Below are 14,392 nucleotides of genomic sequence, written 5' to 3'. Positions count from 1 at the left end.
TCTAAATGAGGAGAAAAAGGTTTTAAAAAATCCTCACCCATTGCATGCACTGGATTTATAGAGTAGGTGCTAGTTGCTTTGCTGGATGCTGATCAGTCACTGTGAGATTACCTACATCCCACGGACACGTGACCTCCGGTGGAAGCAACCAGAAAAAACACAGTAAAATCTTTAAGACAGAGGAATCATGATGCTTTACATTCTCAGGCATGACAAGTTAGCTGCTTCTAGTCATTTTTAATATTTGTGTGATAGAGGGCTATAAGAGATCCAAAACCATGGCCTTTGTCAACAGCTCATACACACACACAGTTCTGATCATTAAGGAGGTATGTCATAGACTGGTCTCATCAGTTTGAGCTCTCATCAGTTTGATGTGCTCTGTGACCCTTTGAATAATTAGTTTCAATGCTGCTAGCTACAACACAGTGTTGGGGAAACAGAAACTATGTGGATTGTCCGGAGTCAATACAAACCTATGACTGTTCAGTTCTGAGCTTTGAATGGGAGAAATACACTGTGTGTTTGTCCATCATTTAGTTTTGCTTACTTCAAAGGGTAATGCATCATGACTCGGGCTGATGTACTGTAAGATGACTAGGATGTATCAATTATTAATTCTGTTCAAACATACCCACACAAAAAGAATACAAACACAAAGCATGAATATGTGAATCATTTAAATATTTAAAAAGCAATCGCACACAATATTGAATGCTTGAATGACATAACTACCATAGACATTAATTTCTAATTAAATTTATTCAGTTCATTGTTCTCTATGCACTTTAACGTGACCCAATTGATTCCGTGATCTGTAAATTTTAACCTACAAAGACACAAGAGATTCACTCTGCACTTGTGAATTATAAGACAGTATTTGAGGTCTAGTCCAAGTGTTTATGTATGTATTATTAGGGTACATGGTAGAAATATTTAACACCATAAAATGTAGATTGTTGCCAAAAAAGTCTAGTCAGTGGCATTTGCAACGTATGACGTCAATAAAAAACAGAGATGTATTTGGATCCTGTATTTTGAATTTAATCTGAATCCAAAGCCTGAATGTGTGAAACATTTATTTAAATATAAAGATATCAATCATCTACATAATGTATGTAGTATATGGAATATAATTTCAATAAGACTAGTACATTTTATAAGCCGACACAGCATTAGCTCAGTTGTATTTCCCTCTCTGGACACACAAAAGGAGCTGAGCGGTAATTAAAGGCAGGGCAGGCTGGCATTATGCAGGCTCTGGCCCTTTGTGTGGCTCGTGCTCAAGAGGCTCTCAGCTGCTATGGAGAAAGAGCAGCACTGGCTGTGAGCTCAGCGGTGCCCACTCATCTCATTACAGACTCACTTCATTACACAGGCAGCACACAGGGTGGACAAGCGGGAACACATGAGAACTGGGGAACTCGCTGAAACCTGCAGCAAAAGTGTGCAAATTTGCTCAGTGAACACAATGTGACCATGAATGAGTGTGCTAGAGTTGATTCCATGTCATGTTTTATGAAGATATCCTTGTAGCAAGATAGAGCTTGACCAGCAGCAGGGCAATATGGTCCTACCTAAAAGCAGTAATTACACCTATATGGTCTATAATGGTGTCTAACTATTCACTTACAATGCATTACAGAAACCATATTCAGCATTTGAAGTTTGCATGTGTGTGTACGTATTTATAGGGGAAAAGGAAACAAAGCTCACCAAAGACATACACCTACATGTAATTTGTCCCAGGTTCTCTTATTTCAGAGGACTTACACATATGCAAGCAAATACATGCATGCCCACACATGCATAACTTGAGTGATCAGTTTGGAAATAGAGTAAACAGTGCCAGTGCAACGTATGGCCATAAAATATGCCATAGTACTACTTAATTCACTTCCTTTATACACAATCAGCCATTTACCATACTCCAGTTGTGCACACACAAAACAGTGACATATGCTGCCTCCTTGTATTGCAATTTTGCAATTTGAGTATGATACAATTTTCATGCAAATGCCATCAACACTGACCCCTAACCCATTCAATCGGGCCTTGAAAACACAACTTTATACACTTTCAAACGATTTGTCAGATTAGATTAATGCTTCAACATGCAGTCTGTCATTAGTAATAGCCATCAAGATGACCAGTGCCATTTACCAGCACAAAGAAAGGTCTCTTCTTTTTCTATGTTATATCAGTCAGCTAAAGGAAAAACTGAATGAAAATGGGAAAACAAACATGAAAAAGATGTATGATGGTGAGGACAAGCCTTCATTGGAGTCATCAAAGGTGTGATGGCGTCAGCAGTCTATTCTGGGCCAACAGGACCAGAAGGGTTTACTGATGGTGGATGTAGAGAGGGTGAGGGGAAACTTCCATTGTGCTGCTGTTGACAGGAGATAGAGAAGCTCCGGCTACAGGAAATTACATAAAGGGACCCTGATTAGAGTGAGTTTCACAGACTTTAATGAGACAGGTGGGAGAGAAAAACAGTATAAGGTAGTGTGTGAGTAAGTAAGAAAGAGGGGAGAGGAATATTCTACGTGACAAACTACATGTAGACAATCTTTCACAGTCGCGCATACCCACATAGTTCAGTAGCCTCATTGTCAGTACTCAAGGGCTTTTAAAGACTATTCTTAGTTGTTAAAAATTTTTCTAGGTATTATTGTATTAGCTTGTTCACCATAAAGCCTTACAGTTGGCTAACTCAAGTAATATAAGTATGTTTTTAATTTTGTTCAAGTGTTGCACTGACGAGATGCAAAACAGATCCTCACAGTACATGTATTGAGAGGACTGAGATTTCACTGAATTGCTGCTGCATTGAATGCAAATATACTGACAGAAAACAGCGGAAACATACCAACAAACAAAAATGATCTTTAGGCAACACAGGTCTGATTTTACATAGTTTTTTTCTGATGTTTGCCATGCGGGAGCTAAATGTTAACTTGACTGCATGAGAAATATTCTGCTTAGCAATGACACTTGTGCCACCCTCTGAAATGTCTCATGGGAAACAAATACACTTCCTATACACATCCTATTTTTAATGTTGTATATGAACACAATTTAAGGACAGTTCCTATATCATCAGGTAAACAGGACAACAAAGACTGACAACTGACCAAAACAGCCATCACAATTCTGCATTTCATTTCTACATCTAGGTCTAATTATGCCCTAAGATCCTGGTCACTTTTCATGAATTGAGGACTTATAAATGTGCCCATCACTCACAAGGCCAACGATTTCACTTGTCTGGGGATGTATTATGATGCACACAAGGGAGTCAACTACAACAAGCACATTTACCCCTGGCCTTTTTAATCTAACTCCAATAGATAATCACACAGATTAGACCACCACTGCACCTCTAATACATGTAATACTCTAAAAGGAGCAACATCACATTTTCACTGTTGCTTTGCTAAAATGTAGCCTTCACTGTGTAGCCTCTCAACTCTTCCTTCTACATACAGCATTTCCATGATAATCAAGCCATTTGCTGTTCTGCATATCAATCCAAACCATTAATTAAAAAGCTGTTATATTCTTACTGACGTAATGCACTAAGAGGGAAGTGTGCAGATCTTGTGTACGATGGTTTCCTGTGGGGGGGTTAAGCCAGGTCAAATTTACATACGCATTTGCATTTTGCTTTGTGATTGGATGTTATGCAGAGCAGGTTGTGTCCTAGCTAATTAACAAGTGCTACTTATATTTTAAACTTCTCACTGGGGCAGAATGCAGAACTACAGGTCTGGAAATTTACTCTAGTTTTGCCACTGCTGAAAGGAGATCCATAAAATTAGACAGTTATCACCCAGTGTAAAAACTGTCAGCACTGTCTAAATTACATTGGTGAATGATCAGTTAAAATTAGCAATAGCATTTTGAATTCCTTTCAATCAGGTTTCTAGGAAAAACAAATATAGTATTACCTGCTGGCATAATTCTCTTGATAGTAGGAAATCATGTGTTTATTATTAGATTTATCAAAATACTTTGACAGTGTAAAATCTTTTTTATTGCTTCAATTACCAAGGATTGGGCTCTCTGACAATGCCTTATTTAAGTAACAGATATTGGGTATGCAAATGAAACCATTATGTATTGCTTCGCAGCAGAGCTTAGATTTAGATCAGAAATAACTCTGTTCATCAAAATCTAAGCTCTTAAGGATCAGAAAACAGACTGCATGTTATTCTCCACCAATTTGGGTTTATTGTAGAAACAGCTATGGCTTTCCTCAACAGGCAAGAAAGAAACTAGCTGAAGCTACTTGTTCACTAATTATATAGTGACATATTATGCCTGCTTCAAAAGCAACCTTGGATTCTTTGGATTCTAATTATGATTCAGTAGATAAATAAGAAATGGTAGTCATTCAGTCATTCAAACTGTCAGTACAAGGACAAATAGAGTAACATTTATGTACAGAGCCATTATTGGTCAGCTTTCATATTTGTCTGTATTTTCAATAGCAAATAATTTACATTCTAATAATTATATTCAATTTGACGACCCAAGAATGTGGTCTAAATATGGTAAAGCACACTTACAGTGCATCTCCAATTTTTAAGCAGGTAAATGACATTTGAAACATTTGACATTCTTTGGCTGATATTAATTTAACTGTTGCATTTTTTTTTTAAATTACAGCTTGCTTGTTATTAATAGGTGGCTCCCCTTCCTTTGTTATAATATTCTTTTAGTTTTTATGTGACATTATATGCTGCTGTCTTGGCCAAGGCTCACATAAAAAAGTGACATCAATTTCAATATGACTACCCTGGCCAAAGAGAAGTTAAATAAAATAAAAACTATACTTCATGTGAAAACATAAATATAAAAAAGTTCCTTCATACTTTAATATGCATTTAGAATTTTTATGTATGGACTGAAGCTTTAATATTCAGTTAAAATCTTACTCTCAATTGTCATGGTGATGGGATACATCTCAGTATGTATCACATAGCATAAATTACCAACCTTTTTGAATTTGAAGGTTTAATAGGCAAAAGATTTAATGATTGTTGTCTGAATTAATCTATTTTACAGTTTTATATTTATTATGTAGACGTGGATGGAGGGTTTCAAACACACAGCTATATGCTAAAGAGATAAGGCCATAAAACCACACAGCTTTGCACAGGCAAAGGATGTACTGAAAAGTGAAAAGCTACTGGAACAGTTAGGCAACAATGTTGGGGCGAAGCTGCCCCCCCCAAAATGTATAAAAGCACTGACACTTTCCAGTGAAGACAGCAATAAACTTGCTCAACACACATACCTAAATTATGTATTTAAATAAGTCATAAATTACACTTTTCCACAAGTATTGTACAAAATCAAGAAACTAAAACCTGAAATGATTGATAGACGTGTTCCCTATAAAGATCAGTCATTTACTGCTACAACATAGCATCAGCTATGCTACTGAAGATAAAGTACCTTTTACAACAAACTATGTATGCTCTTTAATTGTCCTATAGATTTTAGATGATTTAGGGGGTGACTGTAGCAGTATTGTTAAGACAATGCATGTTTGATGATAAAGGTCCCACAGAGGCTAATCAAACTAATGGGCAAATTACATATTCAGATATGACTTCAAAAGATTTACATATACACAGATGTCAGGTTCATTGACACATGGTTACAATGAGAAATTGGTTACCGTGAGAAATCACAAAATAGGAAGCTGAGGATAAACACTGGAGTTGTACTTTGTTGTTGATAACAGTGTAAAGAGGAAAGTGATGAGTTTGTCAGCGCTTCCAGTTTCCCTCATTGGCCAGTCAGATGCTTGGGATAGTAGACAAAGTTCTGAAAATATGACCTGTACTGTTACCACTAATCATCTCTTACTAGCCATGTCTAAGCTGTTATGTATTGTGTATTTTTAACATTGCGAAAATTTCAATTGTGTTTTACACATTATGTTTCAGGATCTGAATTTTCATTGTTATGGTAAGCAAATTAATTTTTTTCCATTCTTATCATCTCCTATAAAAAAAAGTAGCTTGCTCTTTATCACCCAAGGGACTTCAGATAACATTTTAAAGTACATAGGGGCAGTTAACCAATCTATGCTGCTTGAAGTAAACAGCAAAAACAAAAATGATTAAATAAAAAAAAAAGAGTGAGATTTGTGTTAATCAGCAGCTGCTTTAATGTGAGGCATTGAATTAAGCATCTTGTATGTTTTGTAGCAACTTGTCAATTCTCTGTTTCTCAAGTTTACATGCATTTAATTTGTATAGCAAAATTCACATTTGCCCATGATTGTTTTAAAATTGTGACTGCATCATATCCAATCACAAAAAGCAGAAAATGGATACAGTGGTGCTTGAAAGTTTGCAAACCCTTTAGGTTTCTATATTTGTAGATATGTTTGACCTAAAACTTCACCAGACTGTCACACAAGTCCTAAAAGTAGATAAAGAGAATCAAATCAAGCAAATGAGACAAGAATATTAGACGCTGTCATTTATTTTTTGAGGAAAATTATGTAATATTACATATTTGTGAGTGGGGAAAAGTATGTGAACTTTTAGGAGTAGAAGATGATTTGAAGAAGAAATCTGAGTCAGGTGTTGTCAATCAGTGGGATGACAATCAGGTGTAAGCAGACACCCTGCTTTATTTAAAGAACTGGAACCTAGCAAAGTCTGATATTCACAACATGTTTGTGGAAGTGTATTGTGGAATGAACAAAGGAGATTTTTGAGGACCTCAGTGTTGTTGATGCCCATCAGGCTAGAAAAGGTTAAAAATCCATCCCTATAGTTTGGATTCCACCAATCCGTAGTCAGAAAGACTGTGTACAAAAGGGAGGAAATTCCAAACCACCATTACCCTCCCCAGGAGTGGTAGACCAATGAAGATCACACCAAGAGCAAGGTCTGTAATAGTCAGCGAGGTCAAATAGGAACCCAAGTTAACTTCTAAGCAACTAAAGGCCTTTGACACATTGGCTGAGGTTAATGTTCCTGAATCCACTATCGGGAGAACGCTGAACAACAATGGTGTGCATGGCAGGGTTGCAAGCCAGAAGGCTATTAGAACAATGTTTTGTGGACAAATGAGACCAAAATGGATCTTTTTGGTTTAAATGGGAAGTGTTATGTTTGGAGAGAGGAAAACACTGCATTCCAGCATAAAAACCTCATCACTTCTATGAAGTATAGTGGTGGTACCATTATGGTTTGGGCCCATTTTGCTGCATCTAGGCCAGAACGGCTTGCCGTCACTGATGGAACAATGAATTCTAAATGAAACCAGCAAATTCTAAAGGAAAATATCAAGCCATCTACCTATGAGCTGAATCTCAAGAGAATATGGGTCATGCAGCAAGGCAACAACCCTAAGCACCCAAGTCGCTCTAGCAAAACAGGCTAAAGAAGGTTCTGGAATGTCAAAGTCCTGACCTTGGTCCAAAAGAAATGCTGTGGAAGGACCTTAAGCAAGCACTTCATGGGTGGAAACACCAATATAATGGAGTTGAAGCTGTTTTAGAAAGAGGAATGGGCTAAAATTCCCTCCCAGGCATTGTGCAGGAATAATCAAATTACTGCAAATGGTTAGTTGCAGATACTGCTGCACAATGGGTTTCACACTAGATGCTCAGATACTTTGAGTATCATACCAGATATTCAAAGCAAAGGTTCACATACTTTTGCCACTCTCATATATGTATTACATAATTTTCCTCAATAAATAAATAAATAAACAACATTTCTAATTTGTTTGATATGGTTCTCTATCTACTTTTAGGACTTGTTTAAAGACAAATTTAGGACAATCAGAAGTTTTAGGACAAATCTATCTAGGAAATATAGAAACAGCTAAAGGGTTCACAAACTTTAAAGCTCCACTGTAAATAAATACATTTTCATATCAACCATCCCCCATAAAGTCCATGGGTTGCTGGTGTGCTCCTAGGCCAGGGGTAAAACATATTAGGCAGCCTTGAATATAGTTGAGGATGGGAATCACTTCACTGAGTAGAAGTGCAAGAGCTGCTCTGTTAGATGTCAGAGGTAATGACATTCAATTCAGATAATTCTGAAGAATTTGAAGAAGGAAATATGTCCAATGTGTCTAGTAATAAGCAAGTAACTGTAATACATAAGTCAGTAACAAAGTTGTTTTTATAAAAATCTTAATTGTATTACAAAGTCTCTCTCCCTCTCACACACACACACACACACACACACACACACACACACACACACAATTTTCAGTTTGAATCAAAGAAGAGCCCATAACACAACAGGGTACCTACCATAGAGTCCATTCTCATCTTTGTATGGCATAAATCACCACAGAAAGTCACAAAAGTGCCATGTCAGAGAAAAGTTCTTCCTCTCCAAGCCAGAGATACAAATGGCTTCTCTGGGACTACACAAATGGCTTTCTGGGTCATCTTGTTATGACTTGAACTTAAAGAGTCCATTCCATTTTATGTTGGTCCTACTCGATCTAGTCTAGTTTAGTTGTGACTGGTTCAGATGGTATGGAACACTCCTGCTTTAGAATGCCTGCCAAGTTGGGTTCTACCTTTTCTAGTGTTGACAAAAAACACTGCACCTAGAGACAAAGAAAGGTAGTATGTGTTTTGAATATATTCAGGGGTCAGGGTCAAGGGGGAACAGAACAAAAACTTACCGCAGTAATGTACTCTGGCAGCAGATTCTTTAAAGCAGCCACCCAGATCTTATCAGTTAGGTGGTCATCTTTCATCAGGTCTGACACAGCATCCTATGGAACACCGAGGTGCAAGTTGTTTTATAAAGTTCGCTTCATCGTGAAAATATAAATGATTGGTGAATATAACTGGAGCAAGTGGATCGAGGAATTTGTGCCTATGAGCTCATAAAGCCTTCTGTGCCTGTGTGGCAGTCTTACTCTGGGCATACATGTGAGGACAGCAGAAAGCAACTCTCCTGCTATCTCAACCACAGCCTGGGTCTGAATGTCTCTCTCCGCCTCGTCCCTTCTGTTTTCTCCTGTCTGTCTTTGCTCTGACACCCTGTCCCAACAGTTCCGCTGGTTCTCAGCATAAAAGTATAGGATGCGAAGAAGGCTCCCTACCAAAGACAAACCTGCAGCAAACACAATACATGCTTCTTTACAAACCAGACTGGGCCCAGGTACGTGGCATGAGTTTGGAGTGGAGGAGATGTGTGCGTATCCTCACTAATGTCTATCTGCAGACTAGTGTGTAAGGCAGAGAGCAAGGCCAGTGCTGGGGCCAAGAGAGCCTTCTGCTCCTGCAGGATGAGGGGAGGGTCATCTGGCTGGCACAGGTCCTCACAAACAACTTCACACACAAAGGTCCATAATGGCATGCCAGACCCTCCATCTGACACTGCATGCACACACAGAAATGAATGCACACACGAGGTTCACTTAAAACATGTCATATCAACAAATGTTCCATCTGCTTTCTATACACAAGACACACGTAACACAACACTAAGCATGAAAAGCAAACTGTTTAGATAATTTATATACCCAAGTTTATATATGCAGTACTGTGCAAAAGTCATAGACTGGTTGTTTTAGCAATGGTATAATGACCATATACAATTTCTCTTTGCTAAGATAAAGCAGAAAATACAGGAAATATGTAGACAAAATTTTAAAAAAACAATTCTACATGCAAAAGTCAGCATTTAGTGTGACCTCCCTTGACGCTAAGCACATCTCCTTTGGTGAGACTATCCTGAATTTTTCTGAAGTAAGCTTCTGGTATATTATACCAGGCTTCTTTCAACACTTTCCAGAGCTCTTCATTGGATTTAGGCTGCCTTTTCTCGCTACTGCTCAAGTAGTAAGGGGATGTCACATACAATACTTGCCACTGTAGACTACAGAAGCTGTTGAGATATATAAAATACATCATGATTCCACATCATTCCATCTCCATTGCCTGACCATATATATCATAATAACAATGACATGTGTGTCTCACCAAGATGCTGAAGGCCTTCGTCTACTGTCGTCAGGAGCTGAAGAGCATGCATATATGCCTCAAGAGCCTCTGGACCTTCCTTTCTAAAACCCACACCCACCCATACACAAATTCTAAGGAAATCATCAGTTATGAACATTTCACACAGATTTATTTGCAGTTGCCATGAATTACATACAGTGAGCTACAGAAGTACCATCACCCTCCATCTCTAACACACTTTAACATGTCTGACCTGATCTGCACAGCAGCCTCCAGCAGGGACACTGTGATGTCCTGGTGCGTGTTCTTGTCTTGGTGACTCTCACTGGGCAGCCTAGATAGCCAGCTCTTCATCAACTCCTCATCTTCATCTAGAAGCTTATCAACCAGCTCCCCTACCTTCATCAACAACTCCACTAAAGACAGAGATGGCGAGCCAGAGAGACAGAGAGGAAGAAAGAGTAGAGGGAGGGGAGCAGCTTTACAAGTGCATTTACAATATACATATAAATCATTCATCCAACACCACACCTGCCCTCATGTCAAAATCAGGCCACTAATGAACGAGGCCTACAAAAGAAACATACCTTACCAGAGAGGGTCCAAGACTCTGATGCAGGCAATCAGAGGGCAACTGCAGTACCAGCACGGGTGGATTACAAGTTACTACCGACTGTAAAGTGCAGCCTTAGAGGTACAGCTTAGAGCATGGACACCTTATAAAATCATTCCTGAGTGTTTATTAACTATTCTGGCTAATTGACTAATTTAAACAAGTGCTGATTTTAGCTTATGAGAGTGTTCTTTTGAAAGAATCAAGCTCACTAATTTTAAAAAATTATAATTTTTTTTATGACACCTTGGCTTTGTTTTCTTGGGGAAAAAGGAAAAGGTACTAGGGCTCCTGCATCAACTTTGATTAATCACATTGAAACAATGAATCTACTCTGCAGTGGCAGACTGAACCCTTTGCACCTCTGACAGGGAGATAAGCCTCCCAAGACTATACAGCCTTTGCACATCTCATATTTCTTTATTTATTCTGACTCTGGGAGATTAAAATCGAACTCAAAAACATGTTCCAATACATGTTTTGAGGGCCTCTTCTCATACTGGATATTTTGTAGCCACTGACTTTGACTTTAATGTCCTTCACTTACCATTAGTGGAACTGCGCATTATGAAACACAGGTTGCTGCATGTGGCCGTTTGCTGCTGTATCCGCTCTAGCCACAAGGGGGCAACATCAGGTTGGGACACACAAGTTAACAGAAGCCTGAAAAGAAAATTAAATGAGGACAATAGAAACATCCACTGCATAATCAGCAAAGTACTTCCCTTTCTAAAGTGTTTAGATGATAGAACAACCTGGATGAGGCCTCTCATTTTGTTTGGTTAAGGCTAGAGGTAGGTAGCTATATTATGTGCTCAATGGTATAAGTTAAGGTTTGGATTTATGCATTATGGTCCCTTCAATTCAATAATGTCAGCTATATCATTACAAAGTGTTACAGACTGCATTGGTTGGGTTTCTTACCTGCATGTCTCCAGCAGCGTGGGGGGGTCATTGTCACCCAGTAGCAACAGCAACACAGCTCTAGGTGTGGAAACATGTATAAAGGAAAACAGAAAAAAATGAAAGAAAGAAAAACAATGTTTATGACTCTTATAATCATGATATACAGTAATATATCTCAAAGTGGTTGATCTAGTTATTAATGTGAGCCAATTTATGCATCTTTTATTAAAAAAAGTACACTACCACATTGCCCAAAAGGAAAAAAAAAATGTTTACATACCCTAGGTCAGCATTCTGGCTCAAAGACACACAGGTTTCATGGAAACAGGCCATATTTCCAAGAATTCCAACACAAATTTCCTGCAACAGCGATAGTGGTAATGAATAACCAGCTCTTGATGGGTGAATACTGAGAGCAGTGTAAGCAGCTGATAATGGATATAATATGGGCCTGGTTGCATATAACCACAATCATGACATTGCTTTCCACGGAAGAATTTGTAAATCAAAGTCAAATACAATGAACAGCACGGTTGAGTGATCTATCAAGTCACACATTTCCTTTATTAACAAAAACCTTGGAGGTTTGTCATGAGAAATATTCTGTGGATGAAACACATTTTTACAGCCTGAGTTTCTTTTGCCTGAGAAGTACTTTGCTCCTTGTACTAAAATACACTCACTACTGTTCACCCTGTCATTTAAAAATAGGTGCAATTATCATTTTAATACTGCACAGCATCTCAAATCCTGTAGTCAGAGTTATGAACAACATAATGTCAAACTTAATTGTAAACATTTTAGGATAGAAGTGACATTGTAACTTACAGTAAGTCGTGGACTATGAGACTTGGTGATCACTCCCAGAAGGATATCTGGAGCTTTAAACTCCTGCAGAAAACCAGCCACATCCTGAAGACAACATGCATGTACAAGACACAAAGCGAAGGCAGAAGGGACCAAAATTAGAATATGAAGTTTGAAGTACTGAAAATACCAATGGCTTATTAACTGAAGCCTTTGCTTGACCAGAAATACTTTCCATGTGTCCAAACTGTTTAAACTGTGAAAACTCTTCGATGTTACCAGAAACTTGTACACTGTGTGGACAACAAAAATGTAGAGTCCAGAATTTTACAGAGCCAATTTTGTCTGTTATCTGTATTGTTCCTGAACTATGTTTACTTAATGCAGATAGAGATATGATTTGAGACACATTAAGGGCTACAAAAGCACTCATTCAGGTCATTGCTGAACATGCAGAAATAATGGGAAAGGAAATTAAATACATTTGGTAGTCGTGGATAGCATACATAGCTTCCATGGTATAGTTTGAATGAATACATAATGTAAAGTAGTGATGATTTAAACCTTGTCCATGGCCATATCCCAGACTTTACAGAGCTCATTCTCTTGCTCTTCAGAGAGCTCTTCCAGACTGTCTCCCTGATGTGACTCATGCTCCGTCACCATCTATAGGGAGGCAAGCAGACCAAATAAAATGAAAGCCTTGTGCTATTTGTCCAGAGATAGATTTGTTATGGATTTGCTGTGGTACAATTTATCCAGAAATAAATAATTCACAAATCTGAGAACTTTATGTATCTGGCATGCATTGCACAGCAGCTATATTTTTTGCTATTCGTTTGTTCTGAACGGAGATCTCGGATGTTGTCCCTGTCCCTGGTGCTGGAACCATTCTCCCAGTTTGGGGGTCACAGCCCCTAGTGCTTACTACAGGAATCATTGTAGCCTTCATCTTCCACATCTTTTCCAGCTTCCCTCAGCCTTTGGTATTTCTCAAGCTTTTCATGTTCCTGTTGAGATTGTTATCATCTATCAGTTTTGCCCTCTTCTGCTGTTTATCCATCACTATGTCCAGTTAGGATTTTGTCTGTATCTGGAAGTCCCACTTATCCCCGGATACCTGAATAAGGCGGGTTAAGGTACTGAAGAGCCAGTGCTTGCTGTACACAGTCTCTCCGATAGCATCAGCCTCTTCGGCAGTCTCATCATCTCCCTCGGGAGGCGGCGAGGGGTTACGATCCATTTCGGGACTATTCGGAGAATCGGGGGGCGATGATGATCGACTGGACCTATTGTCATCCGCCTCTTCAGCGAAGTTCTCGTTACGATCTTAAAATGCGGTAACAATATGTAACTGTTAACGTTGGCTATGCGTACCTGAAATCAACACTTTAGGTTCAGTATGCAATTTCGACCAGCCGATTTGGACCAATTAGCTAATGCTAATTTAAAATACTCAATTCCAACTAGCTAGGTTAGGCTAGCTGGTTGCTATCTAAACCTAGAATGAAAACTCATTATTCTAATAATTCCTTCAGTTACTCTTTCCATCCTTAACGGGTGATTATCTTTGTAACGCCAGTCTTCACTTTGAACTTAAACTATCCCAAAATTCAGTTTTATGAAGTATCCCTCAGCTCAACGCATTTATGTTAATAGATGACTTAAATAGGTTACGTTAGCGAGGACAGCATCCTACCAGTATTAGCTAGCTAGCCAGCTAACCCAACTTAAGCTAACTAGTTCATTAAAGACAGTGAAACATGATTCGTATTGAAATTTAACGATTATCTCACCCATTAAAATTGATGTGCCAAAATTCTTAAACTCAGTGATATGATTCAAGATTAAATGGTTACAGACTCTAAATAAAAGACAATACCAACAGGACAAACCCAGTCCTGTTTAAACGCGCCTGTACTGAACTCAGCTTTGTAAATCGCGCACGGGTGATTACGCCACTACCTTCTTCTTCTTCTTCTTCTTCTGCTTCTGCTTCTTCTTCTTCTGCTTCTTCTGCTTCTGCTTCTTTGCTAGCAAGCGATCTGCCTAGTTCTTCCTTTCGGAGCTCAATGTATCTCGCCACCTAC

General features: G+C 38.6%; 1 protein-coding gene across 3 annotated transcripts; it reads right to left on the bottom strand.

Moving 5' to 3' along the window:
• Nucleotides 1-663: 663 nt before the first annotated feature.
• Nucleotides 664-14,298, bottom strand: saal1 (serum amyloid A-like 1). Of its 3 annotated transcripts, none has more exons than XM_035536494.1 (13): nt 14,268-14,298; nt 13,423-13,631; nt 12,867-12,968; nt 12,324-12,407; nt 11,776-11,855; nt 11,514-11,573; nt 11,137-11,252; nt 10,230-10,392; nt 9,995-10,077; nt 9,218-9,388; nt 8,926-9,122; nt 8,686-8,778; nt 664-2,420 (listed from the first exon to the last, which is right to left on the bottom strand). In XM_035536494.1, the coding sequence occupies exons 2-13, from the start codon at nt 13,543-13,545 to the stop codon at nt 2,307-2,309; spliced, it is 1,386 nt and encodes a 461-aa protein (XP_035392387.1). In that variant the 5' UTR covers nt 13,546-13,631; nt 14,268-14,298; the 3' UTR covers nt 664-2,306. The 3 variants fall into 3 exon arrangements, with proteins under 3 accessions (XP_035392387.1, XP_026877224.2, XP_026877225.2); XM_027021423.2 differs by lacking the exon at nt 14,268-14,298 and adding an exon at nt 14,099-14,261; XM_027021424.2 differs by lacking the exons at nt 664-2,420; nt 14,268-14,298 and adding exons at nt 8,151-8,607; nt 14,099-14,261.
• Between the last annotated feature and the right edge of the window lie 94 nt (nt 14,299-14,392).

Source organism: Electrophorus electricus, chromosome 2 (genome assembly GCF_013358815.1).
Source record: "Electrophorus electricus isolate fEleEle1 chromosome 2, fEleEle1.pri, whole genome shotgun sequence".
NCBI classification, from domain to species: Eukaryota; Metazoa; Chordata; class Actinopteri; order Gymnotiformes; family Gymnotidae; genus Electrophorus; species Electrophorus electricus.
Note: the sequence above shows the minus strand (reverse complement) of the source record. Positions and strands in the feature narration are given on the sequence as shown.

Bases quoted from the DNA above. Each gene is read 5' to 3' on its own strand.
- saal1 (XM_027021423.2), bottom strand. The intron at 10,078-10,229 runs GTCAGACATGTT...TGTGGGTTTTAG, and splicing joins GAGGCTGCTGTGCAGATCAG to AAAGGAAGGTCCAGAGGCTC. The intron at 9,123-9,217 runs GTGAGGATACGC...TGTTTGCTGCAG, and splicing joins TAGTCTGCAGATAGACATTA to GTTTGTCTTTGGTAGGGAGC.